Source organism: Neoarius graeffei, chromosome 7, assembly GCF_027579695.1.
Source record: "Neoarius graeffei isolate fNeoGra1 chromosome 7, fNeoGra1.pri, whole genome shotgun sequence".
Lineage (NCBI taxonomy): Eukaryota > Metazoa > Chordata > Actinopteri > Siluriformes > Ariidae > Neoarius > Neoarius graeffei.
In genome coordinates this window covers 3,019,962-3,036,447 of record NC_083575.1, presented here as the reverse complement: position 1 = coordinate 3,036,447, position 16,486 = coordinate 3,019,962, and the positions used below count along the sequence as shown (strand labels likewise).

Here is a 16,486-nt window from a genome sequence, read left to right as displayed (position 1 = left end):
CTCTGCATGTTTTAAACTTTACTTAACTTTTATTCTTTTATTCTGCTGGGGTTTTTTTTACTGAACTTTTACTTCATTTTATTTCTACTATTGTTTAATTCTTATTTTCTCTCTTCTTCCCCATTTATTTTATTCTCTATTGTTTACTGTTTTGCTTTTACTTCTGTAAAGCACATTGAACTGCCACTGTGTATGAAATGTGCTATATAAATAAACTTGCCTTGCCTTACTAGTATATATTACATGAAGAGTCCACAGTTAGGAACAGATGAGTCAGAAATAAAAAGCACACTCGAACCCAAACACGGTCAATCAGTGTTATCATGGAAAGTTCATGTTCAACTCTCACCTGTTTGTTAATTAGTTAGTTACGGCCAGGTTTTTGCCCAAATTGATAATCACATCAGTTTTTCTCTGGCTAATCAGACACCAGGTACACCACCACTCTTGTCGAAGCAGTTGAGGGTTAGGTGCCTTGTTCAAGGGCACTTGAGCCAGTCCTGCTGGTTCAGGGAATCAAACCAGTGACCTTTTGGTCCCAAAGCTGTTTCTCTAACCATCTGGCCATGGCTTCCCCCTCACCTGTTCCTGAGTCTTAATTTCACCTGGATTCTGTAGATGTGTGTCAAACAGCTGCTGCTGGAATCAGAAACACTCTCCTGTTGCTCATCCCAGGACTCTTACACTGCATTCAACCCACAGCTGGTCTGTGACCAAAATCAGCTCTGGCATTTTGCTCCAGACCGACCCACCATTTGGTTCCTATCGAGAATTTTCTTTTTCATGTTCTCTCAGGAATTTTTTTTCCCCCCCTCATCACTGTCATCTCTGACTCATTCGGATCAAAATCGGTCTGTACCGCTGCACTGTGTCAAGTGTGCAAGAGAGGCGGATATAAGTGCAGAAGCGTTTATTTGAATAAAGTGCGATCTATACGTAAAGTGCATGAAAAACACACAACAGCAAACGGTCCAATTCGGCAGGCAAGGCCATAAACAAGAAAACAGGCAAAGGGTCGGTCGAGGCGTGAACAGGATGTCGGAGGCAAAACGAGAATGAGAACTAGAAACAGGAATAGGAGTCAAGAAGCCAAGAAAACCACAAACGCGGGAAAAAAGGCTCGGTAATGCGCACTGACCATAGTGTAATACTTTGCAATGTCTTAGCATCAGCGCAGTCCTTAAATAGGCCAACCCTTAGTTCTCTAATAGAGTTCAGGTGCGCCTTGTTAGCGGCGCGCACGCAGGAGGTGCGCTTTCAGGTACACGCACCACAGCGCGCAGAACTGACACACTGTGACAAAGTGTCCAGTTAGAAGTGCTGTATACATAAACATTAATGGAATTAACATCACCTGAGATTAGAAATAATCATCACTCTATCTGTGTGTGTGTGTGTGTGTGTGTGTGTGTGTGTGTGTGTGTTGGCTAGACGTAAGACAGAAACAATCTGGCAGAATACCACAGTGTTTCTACACGAGTTGGAGTTTTAAGTCCTTTTCCTCTGACACACACACACACACACAGGATAGGTGTCTATTTATAGCAGGTGGCCCACGCTGTCTCTCAGACTGTGGGAATGAAGAAGTGCTGCATGGTTACACAACAGTTCACTGAGGACTGAGGATAAATGCTGCTGAGTGGGCGGGGCCTGGCTGGGAGTGGGTGGGATTTGTGTACCCATTTCTGCTTTTCCTGTGCATCTCCAGTTCTTCACGGTTCTATGAAGAGCTTCTTTCTACTATCATCTGGAGGGAAGTGTGTTCGATGAGCAGACATTTGTGTTGAGTTAGTTCCTCAAAAATCATCCATTATAATGATCGATTGCTCTTCTGTAATTGTGTAATGGATTAATTTGTTCATAAATCTCTGGAAGAGTGTCATTAAAGTAATCGTTAATTTACTTCTAATTTATTCTGGAAACCAAATTATTAAAGCAACCATACTGATGTATTCATTCTGGATGCATTCACTGGTTTAAAACCCTTTGGTGACTGACCCCTTGAAAATCGTTCCTCCAGGAACGATGACGTTTCAGTTGTCAAGACAACGGAAAAACTAAAATACAAAACAGAAAGATTTTGTTGTAACTTGTTTTGTTGATAAACGTTGTAACTTTAGTTTTAGTTTTTCCGTTGTCTTGACAACTGAAACGTCATCGTTCCTGGAGGAACGATTTTCAAGGGGTCAGTCACCAAAGGGTTAAAAAAAAAGTGAAAGTGTGATGTGTTTATTACGTTTTAAAGGTTGCGTTGTGGTGCACGAGTGACCCTTGATTAAAAAAAAGCAGGATGCTAGTTTTATAAGAGTGATGTGTGCTTTTTTAAATCTGCTCACATCCCATCTTTCATGAGGGAACTAGGGGAAGTAGACAGGCACATGTTGAAACACAGCCTTGTATCTGCTCTGATACTGATATACACATTGATACTCACTCTCTCTCTCTCTCTCTCTCTTTCTCTCTCTCTCAGACTCTGTGCCTGATCCGTTCCTGAACTCTTCCTTTGAGCAGAGTGACCTCTACACCTCCCTCCTCTCCTCCAACTTCTCCTCCTCAAACCCATTCAACACCAGCATTCCTCTCTTCTCCTCCCAGGATGATCGTTCTCCTCTCGCTCCTCTGGGGAGCGACTCTGGAATTGGGATGACCCCTGGTGACTCCTGTGACCTCCACACCCAAAAAAGCGAGTCCTATAACTACATGGATATAAGTGACAACCTTTGTGACCTTGGTAACCAGAGTAACACTGGGTCAAAAAAGCAGCCAACAAGGAACCACATGGATGATGATGATGGATCCATGGATTTGAAGGTGAAGATGGAGAAGGAGGTGTTCAATTTGGGCAGCTTCCTGGAGAAGAATCCTGAAAACCTGGCAGTGAAGGGAGACTTGGGAAACACCTTCCCGTATGTGGAGGATCAATCAGACGATGAGTTACTGGAGAACAGACCATGCCCTGCCAGTCCAGTGAAGATCACAGTAACAACAGATTCCTGTATCCTAGCAACCGAGCAAGCAAGAGGTGGTGTGTCTGAAAGGGAAAGCGTGCTGAGTTTGGGGAAAGAAGGTGTTCCCACAGTAACACTGTCCGAACCAGAGGATGACAGCGCTGCTTCATCTGTCAATCATTCCCCTAACCACTCCCCTACAGGTAAACCACACCCACTTACATCACGCAGCACACACCTTCCCTCATAAACGTCCTGTTTCTCACACTGTTTCTGTCTCCTCGCAGCAAGAGAGTCACCCTCAGACATCTTGTTCCAGCCTGTAGGGATGAAGTGTGTGAACAACAGTGCCCTCTACCAGGACACCAAGGGCCCTACAAAACCCTGTGACACTGGAGAATCCGGAGACTCCGAAATCGAGCCTGAATCCCCAAAACGTGAAAAGCAGTTCAGCACTAAAGACAGACCTGGCAACCTGTTTGAACCGATAGCATCAGGCGTGGAGATGAATCAAGGCAACAAGGGAAGATCTAACAATTCATTCAAGGTTTCCGTGAACATGAAGGGGGAAACTGTGCAACAAGGCAACCCTCCGCTTTACAGCCTGCTGCGAGAGGAAAGGGAGGCGGAGCTAGACAGCGAACTGCTCATCGAGTCGGCTTCTGAGGAGAGCCCGAAGAGGGAGCAGGTAGTGAAGTACACCCTAAAACCCAGCTCCCCTCTGAGATCACCTCCACCTGTGAGCAGCGCTCCGTCACCACCTCTGAAAGAGAAAGAACAGAAAGTAAAGGAAGAAAAAAAGGAAAAGCCCAGTGCAGCACTGAGAGAGGAAATAAAACCTCAGCCACAACAACAGGAAGAGCAAATGTTCACTGAAGCCAAGCCTGAAATCATGGTGTCTTTTGAACAGCGGCCTCTGGAGGATGGAGGGAATAAAAGCACGGTGACTCGTGCTGAAGAAAAAGGGAATGCTAAAGAGGTGGAGCTGCTGCTCTTCCTGCGCAATTTCAATAAACAGAAGGGTAAGGAAATAGAGTTTTGCAGTCAAAAATAGGAGAGGAGTGAAGCATTGGTGGGCGGGGCTAGTTTCAGCTTTAACAAATGAAAGTGTAGTTCATTTAGGTTTTAACGGATGTGGGTGGGGTTAGCTTAGGCTTTAACAGATATGGGTGGAGTTATTTATGCTTGAACCAATGTGGGCGGAGTTAGTTTAAGATTTCAGACACGGATGGAGTTAGTTTTAGCTTTAACATAGGTGGGTGGAGTTTGTATAGGCTTTAAAGAAGTATTTGTGATCCAAATGGGACACGATGGTGCTTACGTTAACATGTTACCCTTTGCAGTTAGAAGTGGAGTTAGTTTAAAGGAGAAGGTGCTCATTGGTCAGTTGCTTTTATGGACATGAGGACATCATATCTATATATCGTGATATTTGATTTGTTTTGTCTGTACTGCTGACCTGTGGGTTTAGGAGGAATTACACAAAATACTCCCATTACATAAAAATCAGCACATAGTATATATATATATATATATATATATATATATATATATATATATATATATGGGCGGCACGGTGGTGTAGTGGTTAGCGCTGTCGCCTCACAGCAAGAAGGTCCTGGGTTCGAGCCCCGGGGCCGGCGAGGGCCTTTCTGTGCGGAGTTTGCATGTTCTCCCCGTGTCCGCGTGGGTTTCCTCCGGGTGCTCCGGTTTCCCCCACAGTCCAAAGACATGCAGGTTAGGTTAACTGGTGACTCTAAATTGAGCGTAGGTGTGAATGTGAGTGTGAATGGTTGTCTGTGTCTATGTGTCAGCCCTGTGATGACCTGGCGACTTGTCCAGGGTGTACCCCGCCTTTCACCCGTAGTCAGCTGGGATGGGCTCCAGCTTGCCTGTGACCCTGTAGAAGGATAAAGCGGCTATATATATATATATATTTTTTTTTTTAAATGCATAATATTTGCATATTGGAAAATTAACGAGATGACAGTCAACTTTCTCAGAACTGTGTGTGTGTGTGTGTGAGAGAGAAGCTTTTTCAGGTAAGATGCTGGTATATGAAAGCACTAATGCTGTAAACCGTGATTTTATGTAAGCTCATTGTAAACTGGGGCAAGGTGCACACAAACAGAAAATTCTAGAATGCAAAAAAAGGAGGTTGCTGTCTCTTTGCTGCCATTTTTGCCTGCAGAGGGCAATAACACATACACACACACACACGATCCATCATCATGAAATAATTAGGTTCTGCTTTCTAACATAATATGCAATATATAAGACTGTGTGGAGAATTCTCTCTCTCCATCTCACACTCTCTCTCTCTCTCTCTCTCACACACACACACACACACACACACACACACACACACACACTATCATCATAAAATAATAAAATTATGGTTTATATTATTCATATTTTATAACAGTTTCAGGAGGATTCTGGAGATTCTTGCCTGCATCTCTCTCTCTCACACACACACACACACACAGGTCCTGCAGTTGCCATGGTGATGCAGTAAGGGTGGGGGCTGAGGCTGATATCGTGTGGCGTGATTGGCTGTTGCTGTGGCGAGAGGGTGTAGGGAGGAGGGAAGGATGCTGAGATCAACAGTGACAGATTCTAAAGATGATTTAGATGGGATGTGATAAACAGAATTTTATTTAAGCTAAATTACATTTATTAAATTACAACAGAAATGTCCATTTATTTAACATTGTACTGTCATTAGATGGTTAATGTAGCATACCACACACACACACACACACACACACACACACACACACACACACAGAGCGAGCAAATATAACAAAACACCATACTCTGTGAAAAAGTATCGGCGTTCCTCTACCACATCAAACCATTATGAGTTGGGTTGGGTTGAGGTGATAAAGCCGCACCACTGAGCTCCTCAGGATGAAGCTCTTTATTCTCAGTACATTTCATTTATAAACATTTACATTCATTTATTTTTATGAATATGGTTCAATTTGTTATTAATATCTTTCATATTTTTGAAAAAAATATTTCACAAAATGGAAAATAAGGTTCAGAAGAGGTGCAACTTTAAGTGCAGTGTTCAGCATGTGATTGCTCCCACTTCTGTCTGTCTCTTTCCCTTTCTGTCTATTTGCTGAAGCCCCTGATCGTCACTCCACAGTCAGTAGCATATCGCATTCGATTCTCCTCCCATCCTCCCTCCCTCCCTCTTTCTCTCTCCTCCACCCCTCCCTCTGTTCACTCTTTCTGCCTATTCATGCTGTTCAGCATCAGACACGGTGAGAAAACACAAAGAAAAAGAAATCAGGAACAAGAGAGAGGAAAGCAGTAAACATGGATTGTGGGAAAAAGGAGTGTCCATGGAGCAGCTGGAAAGGCCACGGTACTGCTGCGTGTGTGTTAGCTATATGCTATGATGTATGAGTACTTTTATGCTACATTCAGCACCATACTGCTGTGATGGAAAACTTCATTAGCCTTTTTTGTACATTGAGTTTGTGAATTTATCAGTGAGCGATGCCGTGTTTGTGTTAGGGGTGTGTATGGAGGCGAGCGATGCTGCGTGTGGGGTGTGTTTGGAGGCAAGCCACGCTGCGTGTGGGGTGTGTTTGGAGGTGAGAGAAGCTGTGTGGGGTGTGTTTGGAGGCGAGCAATGCTGCGTGTGGGGTGTGTTTGGAGGTGAGAGAAGCTGTGTGGGGTGTGTTTGGAGGCGAGCCACGCTGCATGTGGGGTGTGTTTGGAGGCAAGCGACGCTGCATGTGGGGTGTGTTTGGAGGTGAGCGACACTGTGTTAGGGGTGTGTTAGGAGGTGAGCGACGCTGTGTTAGGGGTGTGTTAGGAGGTGAGCGACGCTGTGTTAGGGGTGTGTTAGGAGGTGAGCGACGCTGTGTTAGGGGTGTGTTAGGAGGTGAGCGACGCTGTGTTAGGGGTGTGTTAGGAGGTGAGCGACGCTGTGTTAGGGGTGTGTTAGGAGGTGAGCGACGCTGTGTTAGGGGTGTGTTTGGAGGTGAGCGACGCTGTGTTAGGGGTGTGTTAGGAGGTGAGCGACGCTGTGTTAGGGGTGTGTTAGGAGGTGAGCGACGCTGTGTTAGGGGTGTGTTAGGAGGTGAGCGACGCTGTGTTAGGGGTGTGTTAGGAGGTGAGCGACGCTGTGTTAGGGGTGTGTTAGGAGGTGAGCGACGCTGTGTTAGGGGTGTGTTAGGAGGTGAGCGACGCTGTGTTAGGGGTGTGTTAGGAGGTGAGCGACGCTGTGTTAGGGGTGTGTTTGGAGGTGAACGACGCTGTGTTTGGGGTCTTCTTGGAGGTGAGCGACGCTGTGTTTGGGGTGTGTATGGAGATAAGCTACACTGTGTTAGGGGTGTGTATGGAGGTGAGCGATGCTGTGTTATCAGAATCACTTTATTAATCCCCGGAGGGAAATTCAAATTTGCTACAAAGCTCCTGAATCAGAGAAGATGTAAACATGTCTGAAAATAGAAGATGAAATCGTCTAAAAAAAGAATAAAAATAAAATAAAGTTCAAATAAAAGCAAAAGGAAGTGATTCTATATACATGATTCATACATATATTGCACCCGAGTTAAGTATACATGGTAAGACAGTGTTTCACAGTTATACAGTGGCATTGTCCAGCTTGACTGCAACAAGTAGGAATGATTTCCTGGGTCTCTCAGTTGTGCAGCATGGAAGAATCAGCCATTTACTGAACGTGCTCCTGTGGCTGATCAGCTCCTCATGTAGAGGGCAGGAAGGACAGTCCAAGATTGTCTTTATTTTGGACAGTGTCCTCTTCTCCAACACCACTGTCAGAGAGTCCAATTCCTCGCCTATAGCATGGCCGGCCTTCCTGATGATCTTACTGAGTCTGTTAGTGTCCTTCACCCTCAAGCCGCTGTCCCAGCAGACAACAGTGTATAGGATGGCACTGGCCACCACAGACTCATAGAACATCCGCAGCATCGTTCGGCAAATGTTGAAGGACCTCAGCCGTCTCAGAAAATAGAGACGGCTCTGGCCCTTTCTATATGCCGTGTCCACGTTTTTGGGCCAGTCCAATTTATTGTCCAGGTACTTATATTCCTCCACCATTTCCACACTGACCCCTTGGATGTTAACAGAGCTCACCGGAGCCCTGATGCTCTTCAGATCAGCCACCAGTTCTTTCGTCTTCGACACATTGAGCTGTAGGTGGTTGTTCCTACTCCACATGACAAAGTTGTCCACCACCGTCCTGTACTCACTCTCATCACCACCAGTAATACGTCCAACCACTGCAGAGTCATCAGAAAATTTCTGGAGGTAGCAGGTCTCAGTGTAGTAGCTGAAATCAGTGGTGTAGAGAGTGAAAAGGAAAGGAGAAAGGACAGTCCCTTGCAGAGCCCCAGTGTTGCTGATCACTCTGTCCGACACACAGCACTGCAAGCACACGTACTGTAGTCTACCAGTCAAATAATCCACAATCCAGGACACCAGTGGGGCATCCACCTGCATCGCTGTCAACTTCTCACCCACCAGAGCCAGCTGGATGGTGTCAAAAGCACTGGAGAAATCAAAAAACATGATCCTCACAGTGCTGGCTGGCTTGTCCAGGTGGCCGTAGACTTGGTTGACCAGGTAGATGATTGCGTCCTTTACTCCAAGATGGGGCTGGTAGGCGAACTGAAGGGGGTCAAGAAGTGGTTAGACCATAGGCCGGAGTTGCTCCAGGATGTCTCTCTCTAGGGTCTTCATGATGTGTGACGTCAGTGCCACGGGCCTGTAATCTTTGAGGCCACTAGGATGTGGCTTCTTCCGTACAGGGACAAGGCTGTCACAGTCCAGTCCAGTCCATCCATGCCTTAGATTGTGGGACTTCCATGCTGGCTCCAGGCCGGATCCAGGACAGGAATTCAGTCCTGCCTTGCTGAAGGCCATTTGCTGAAGGCCGTTTCCTGAAGCAGCGCTCTTACACCTGCTACCACTCCTCTCCCATCAGCCAGGGCTTTTTAAGAACTGTTTGGAGCTACTCCATTTGCCAGAATGTCTTTTGTAGACTTTCCTCGCCTCGCTACAGCTCATTGGTATTGTGTCTTCTTGATTCCCCCTGCCTGAATTTCTCCTTGGTTTTTTGTCAAGTTTTTCTGTCCAGTTTTTTGTCCCTGTTTTTGCCTGCCTGTTCTTTTGAATTGTGTCTTTTGCTACCTCTGCCTGGATTTCCCTTGTCCCTGTGTTCATCAGTTTTTGTGAAGATTTTTCTGTCCTGTTTTTTGTCCCTGATCGTGTCTACCTGCTCCTCTGTGTTTTTGACCTCCTGGCCTGTTTTTTGACTACCGATTTTTGCCTGAGCCCTACAGTACCTTTTGCCTTTCTGCCATCTACTTCATTAAAGAAGTTTTCTCTTTACACTGCCTGTTTTCTGAGTCTGCTCTTGGGTCCTCATTTCACCTCAGCTCACCACTCCTGACAGCACAATCTGGCCAACATGGACCCAGCAGATTTCGCCCAGCTAAGAGCAGCGGTGCAGAAACAGGGAGCTCTCCTTGGGATCCACCAACAGGACATCCAACAGGTGAATCAAAACCTTGCCGCAATCTCTGACACTCTCAATCTTCTTGCCACTCAGCTACAACAGCTTCAAGTAACGTCTGCTCCTACACAACCCCCCTCACCTACCGCTCCTCCAGCTCCTGCTCCAGCCTTCTCCAGAGAGCCGAGACTTCCTGCTCCACAGCCATACCATGGAGAACCAGGTACCTGCAGATCATTTTTATCTCAATGCTCACTAACCCTTGAGCTTCAACCACTGGCCTTCCCTACAGAGCGTTCCTGAGTGGCCTACACCATCACTCTCCTCACTGGCAAAGCTAGGGAGTGGGGAACAGCTATGTGGGATGCCAATGCACCATGCTGCACCAGCTTCAAGGATTTCACAGAGGAGATGAGGCGAACCTTTGATCGCTCTCTGTCTGGCAGAGAGGCAGCAAGAGAAATCATGGGGCTGCGGCAGGGTGCCCGGTCCGCTTTTGACTATGTGATTGAGTTTTGCTCTTTGGCGGCATCTTGTGGCTGGAATGAGTGCCTTGTTTGATGCATTTTTGAACGGGCTGTCAGACTCCATCAAGGATGAGCTGGCCTCACGAGAACTGCCACCTGATCTCCCCAGTCTCATGGACCTCGCCAGTTGTATTGACTCCCGGATCAGACAGCGGGTGAAAGAGAGAACTCGGACTAGTCTTGTTCCCCCTCAGCCTCCCATTCCTTCTGCTGAGCCAATACAGGTAGACCAAGTCCGCATCTCACCTGAGGAATGACAATGCCATCGGGATATGAGGGCATGTTTTTATTGCGGATGGCTAGGGCATTTCTGCCAACCTTGCCCTTTAAAAGGAAGAGCCCACCAGTGAGTTTAGGGGCAATGTCCAAAATCAGCCCCCTACTGATCGACCGCTACTCCCAGTAGTCATTATCCATGGCAATCAGCCCCACGACCTCCAGGCACTCACTGATTCAGGGGCTGACAGAAACCTGATCTGCTCGACCACCACCAAGTGCCTGGGGATTCCACTACTGGCTCTGAACCCATCCCTCACTGTCCTGACCCTTAACGGTACTGGTCTGACCACTATCACCCATAGAACAGCCCCAGTCACCTTAAGAATTTCTGGCAACCACTCTGAATCCATCCAGTTTTTTGTCATGAGTAATCGCCCTGTGCCCATAGTTCTTGGTCTGCCCTGGCTAACACTACATAACTCCCATGTCAGCTGAACTAACAACAACATTTTAGGATGGAGTCAATTCTGTTTATCGTCATGCCTGAGATCTGCCCTCCCTCACACCGAGCTGCTCCAGCCCACCACTGGTGAATATCCTGACCTCTCTAACATGCCTCCCAAGTATAATGACTTAAAACCATAGGCCCTATGACTGTGGAATTGACCTTCTCCCTGGGACTGCACCACCTAAGGGGTGACTTTACTCTCTCTCTCTCTCTCCTTCTGAAAGGCAAGCCATGAATAAATGCATCGAGTCCTTAGCAGCTGGAATTATTCATCCCTCCTCTTCTCCTGCAGGGGAAGGATTATTTTTTGTGGAGAAGGACAAATCCTTGCGTCCTTGCGTTGATTACCGTAGGCTAAATGACATCACCATCAAGAACCGTTACCCCATACCTCTCATGTCTACGGCATTTGAGTTACTCCAGGGAGCCCAGATTTTCACCAAGCTAGACCTGTGTATTGCTTACCACCTCGTGAGGATCAGGGAAGGGGACGAATGAAAGATGGTGTTCAACACCCCCACGGGCCACTATGAATATCTTGTGGTTCCGTTCGGCCTGACTAATGCTCCCGCGGTTTTCCAGGCCCTCGTTAATGATGTCCTGAGGGACTACCTTAATATTTTTGTTTATCTGGACGATATATAGATTTTTTTCCCTGCTCCCCTTATGAACACCGCATCCACGTCAGGCAGGTCCTTCAGCGACTCCTGGAAAATAAACTCTTTGTTAAGGCCGAGAAATGAGTTCCATAGAAGTTCTGTCGCCTTTCTGGGTTTCATTCAGTGTTTTCGTTAATGCTGACGACGACGAAATGATTAACGCACCTTTTGTTCATGACTAAAACGAGACAGTGACTAGCTAAACATAACTCTTTGATCACGAAAATATGATGAGACGTATCTGTTGTTTTCGTTGACGAGCCGAGACAAAAATGTTAGTGGGTTGGCTATAGGACTATCAAAATGCATTGCATTTCCTCCAACGGCGCGTGCAACCTGTCTGCCAAATGCTGAAAATATCAGCAATGCACCTGCATCCTGTCCTTGTTTGGCCACGCCCACCACCAGGCATGTCCGGGCACAGTGCACACCGGGGCAGCCACACAGTTCATGGACCATTGGCAACGCCAGCACAAGGGCTTGGTGGGCAGAAAAGACGTGATGATTTATGGACATACTTTACACATAATCCAGCAGAAAATAAAACGGAATACCTTGTAGTGGGAGACAGAGGTACACGCTGTGGCTATAAACTACGTGGCAAGAATATGACCGACCTCAAGAGGCATCTAAAGGCTCACCATGCTGCTATTTCTGCGACGGTAAGTTAACGTTACAAGAAGTCCTGTTAACAGATCATGTATACGTTTGCTAGCTTTGGTTAATGTCACTCAACAATTGGTCTGTAATGAATTTCCTATGAAGTTTTCCAAAACACCATGACCTGGCGAAAATGAATGGGACCGCTAGCTTCATGCTAAAGTTGGCTTGGTTAAGCTAACTTAAATTCAATTAACATGTCATGAGTAAAACTTATCCTGCAGGGATTTTTGGTGGGACAGCAACTGAATGCTTTGTCATATATTGACCCATATTTGAATTACTGTGAAACATATGGGGGGAAATGTAGCTTTTCAGACCTGTTGCTGTGCCTTAATATGTCTAAATGAGCAGCAGCATACCTGGCTACTCTAACGTTAGCAGCATGTTTAGCCATCATATTTACATTAACGGACAGCGTGGTCATCTTCTAGTTGTGTGTTCATCATGACGTGTATGCTCTGTCAGCACATTGCGACATGTTAAATGGAGGCAGAAACACGAGTCTGTGAACAATGGAGTATACACACTAGCAGACATCCCAACCTGCAGAAATTCATTTCAGAGAGGTGTCGTGACGCATGACTTTTTTCCCCATCGGGGGGTGGGGGGGTGGGGGGGTGTCACGACACCTCCCTGAAATGAGTTTGGATGTCTGTAAACCAATCAGGATGCTCTTTGTCTAGCATGCGCTACATGAATAGGCACACACGCAGTCTCTCTCACGCTCCCTCGCGCACTCCGTCATATGCGCGATGCAGACATTAATGTTTCGCGTGCACGCTCTTGCTCGCTTGCTCTAGATTCCGGGAGATATTATCCAATTTGCGGGCATCAGGGAGCCACTATCAATATGCGGGAGACTCCCAGAACTTCCGGGAGACTTGGAATGTCTGCACTAGATAGCGTTTATGTAGAAAGCATGTGCACTAGACAGCGTTTATGTAGAGAGCATGCACACCAGACAGCGTTTATGTAGAGAGCATGCACACCAGACAGCGTTTATGTAGAGAGCATGCACACTAGACAGCGTTTATGTAGAGAGCATGCACACTAGACAGCGTTTATGTAGACAGTATGTTATGCACAACCTGTCAACCTCGATTACAATTTCCTATCTCTGTATTGGCCTAATTTAATGTTTTAAAGTAATTATTTTTTTGACTAAAATGAATGACTAAAACTGGACTAAAATCCTTTTAGTTTTCGTCAACTAAAACTAGACCAAAACTATCAAGGATGGAATTGACTAAAATGTGACTAAAACTAATAAGCATTTCATCCAAAAGACTAAGACTAAAACTAAATCAAAATTGGCTGCCAAAAACAAGAAAGCTTTCATTATCTCCCCCGCACAGATTCAGATGGACCCCCTGAAACTCAAGGCAGTTGCTGACTGGCCTACCCCGTCCTCTCGGCGAGAACTCCAGCGGTTTCTTGGGTTTGCAAATTTCTACAGGCGATTCATCAGGAACTTTAGTATGGTGGCTGGGCCCCTCATGACTCTAATTTCCACCAAGGTCCCTTTCAGCTGGGAGGAAGGGGCTGAGAAGGCGTTTGCCAAGCTCAAACGAAGGTTCACGTCAGCACCTATACTCCCCATTCCAGATCCATTCCAGATCCCCATTCCAGGCATCTCCACGGTGCCTGGTGGGGGCTGCTCTGTTAGAGGTGAAAATCCTGGTCCAGAAGGCCCATGAGCAGGACCCAGGGCCCAGTAATGCACCTCCTAACCATCTTTTTGTTCCTGTTTGTGCGGGCACAGGTGTTGCAGTGGAGTCATGGCTCCAGAATGGCGTGCCACCCAGGAGCAGCTCGGACTCTGGCACTCATCCAACAATGTTTTTGGTGGCCATCAATCAAGGAGGATGTCCAGAGGTTTGTGGCAGCTTGCGACATCTACGCCAGGAACAAGACTGGCAACAGACCCTCTGCCGGCCTGCTGAGACCCCTTCCTGTTCCCCACCGGCCCTGGTCACACATAGCCCTGGATTTCATCACAGGACTCCCCAATTCAGGTGGCAATACTTGTATCCTCACTGTTGTCAACCGTTTTTCTAAAGCTGTTCATTTTATCCCTCTGCCCAAGCTTCCCACTGCCAAGATGACCACTGAATTGCTGATACTCCATGTTTTCCATCTACACGGACTCCCCTCAGACATCGTATCAGACTGTGGACCCCAGTTCTCTGCCAAATTCTGGAAGGCTTTCTGTAAACTCATTGGTGCTTCTCGCAGTCTGTCTTCAGGTTTTCACCCTCAGACCAATGGACAGATGGAACAGGCCAACCAGGAGCTGGAAGTGGCTCTCAGGTGCATGGTGTCCAAGGATGCTGCCTCCTGGAGCAAGACCCTTCCTTGGATAGAGTACGCTCACAACTCCTTACCCACCTCTGCTACAGGTCTTTCCCCCTTCCAGTCCTCTCTGGGTTACCAGCCACCACTCTTCCCCATTCAAGAAGTAGTCACCATGCCCTCTGCCCAGATGTTTGTGCGCTGCTACAGGAGAACATGGGCATTGACCAGGAAAAAGCTCCTACGTTCTGTCAAGATGTTTAAAGAACAAGCCGACAAACATCACTTGGCAGCTCCCATCTATCGGGTGGGGCAGCGAGTAATACACTCCACTCACCCCTCAAGATGGTCTCCCGTAAAATGGCTCCCAGGTTCATAGGACCTTTCCCCGTCTCCAAGGTAATTAATCCCTGCTCTGTAAAACTGTCTCTGCCCATTACCATGCGCCGTATTCACCCAACTTTCAATGTCTCCCAAGTCAAACCTCTTGTCTCCAGTTCCCTGTCCCCACTTTCCAAACCCCCTGCTCCTCCCAGGTTCATAGATGGTGGTTAGGTCTTCACCGTCAGGAAGTTGGTGAAGGTACAATGCTGAGGCAAAGGACTCCAGTACCTGGTTGATTGGGAGGGGTATGGTCCTGAGGAGAGGAGCTGGATTCCTGCCAGGTTCATCATGGATCCCAGCCTCATCACGGACTTCCACCAACAACGCCCTGAGGCACTTTCTAAGGCACCTGGCAGCACCTGTTGGGGGGGGGATACTGTCACAGTCCGGTCCAGTCCATCCACGCCTTGGATTGTGGGACTTCCATGCCGGCTCCAGGACAGGAATTCAGTCCTGCCTTACTGAAAGCCATTTCCTGAAGTGGCACTCTTACACCTGCTACCACTCCTCTCCCATCAGCCAGGGCTTTTTAAGAACTGTTTGGAGCTACTCCATTTGCCAGACTGTCTCTTGTAGACTTTCCTCACCTCGCTACAGCTCATTGGTATTGTGTCTTCTTGATTCCCCCTGCCTGAATTTCTCCTTGTTTTTCTGTCCAGTTTTTGTCCCTGTTTTTGCTTGCCTGTTCTTTTGAATTGTGTCTTTTGCTACCTCTGTCTGGATTTCCGTTGTCCCTGTGTTCATCAGTTTTTGTGAAGATTTTTCTGTCCTGTTTTTTGTCCCTGATTGTGTCTACCTGCTCCTGTGTTTTTGACCTCCTGGCCTGTTTTTTGACTACCAATTTTTGCCTGAGCCCTACTGTACCTTTTGCCTTTCTGCCATCTACTTCATTAAAGAAGTTTTCTCTTTACACTGCCTGTTTTCTGAGTCTGCTCTTGGGTCCTCACTTCACCTCAGCTCGCCACTCCTGAGAGAGGCATGACGTCTTCCACAGCACGGGGACCCTCTGAAGACCCAGGCTCAAGTTGAAGATATGCTGAAGTACTTCACTTAGCTGGAGAGCGCAGGTCTTCAGGGCCCTGGGGCTAACACCATCCGGGCCTGCTGATTTTCCTGCATGGAGTCTCTTCAGCTGTCTTTTCACTTGCTCCTCGCTGACGCTCAGTGTAGAGGTGACGGGTGGGGGAGGGATGAAGATGTTTCGGGGGGAATACTCAGCCAGGGGGGTCTGTTGAGGAGGTGTGAGCGAGATCCTGAAATGGAGATGAGGTTGGGCAAGAAGAGGCGGGGGAGAGGAGAAAAATGTGAAGTGTGTCATTGTAGCCATCCTGCAGAAGTGGCGGTGGGTTGGGGTCACTCCATCAAATCTGTTGAAATAAAGATTCAGCTCATTCGCCCTTTCCACAGTGCCATCCTCTCCTTCACTGCTGGTTGGCTTGTAACCAGTGATGGTCTTCATTCCATTGCACACCTCTCTCATGTTGTTTCCACTCCAACTTCCTCCTGTACTTTTCCTTGGCCTCCCTAATCGTTGCTCTCAGTTCACGCTATACTCCTCACACCTCCTCCTTGTTGCCAGCTGTGAAAGCCCTCTGGGTGTGTATGGAGGTGAGCGACGTTACGTGTGGGGTGTGTATGGAGCTGAGCGATGCTGCATGTGGGCTGTGTTTGGAGGGGAGTGCCGGTGTATTCAAAGGCAAATGACGCAGTGTTTGGGGTGTGGAGCATGCTTGGAGGCGAGCGAAGCTGTGTGTGGGGTGTTTGGAGGTGAGCAACACTGCGTT

The 16,486-nt window shown here is 47.3% G+C and overlaps 1 protein-coding gene across 2 annotated transcripts in view; it reads left to right on the top strand.

The window, feature by feature from the left end:
* The window catches only part of rtn1a (reticulon 1a), a 49,058-nt gene that overhangs the window by 11,620 nt on the left and 20,952 nt on the right, over positions 1–16,486 (top strand). Inside the window, exons 2-3 of one of the 2 annotated variants that reach the window (XM_060925137.1) lie at positions 2,471–3,151; positions 3,236–3,970. In XM_060925137.1, coding sequence (XP_060781120.1) covers positions 2,471–3,151; positions 3,236–3,970 — 1,416 coding nt within the window. Of the gene's footprint in view, positions 1–2,470; positions 3,152–3,235; positions 3,971–6,124; positions 6,328–16,486 lie in introns of those variants that run through there. The other variant, XM_060925138.1, reaches the window with a different exon arrangement.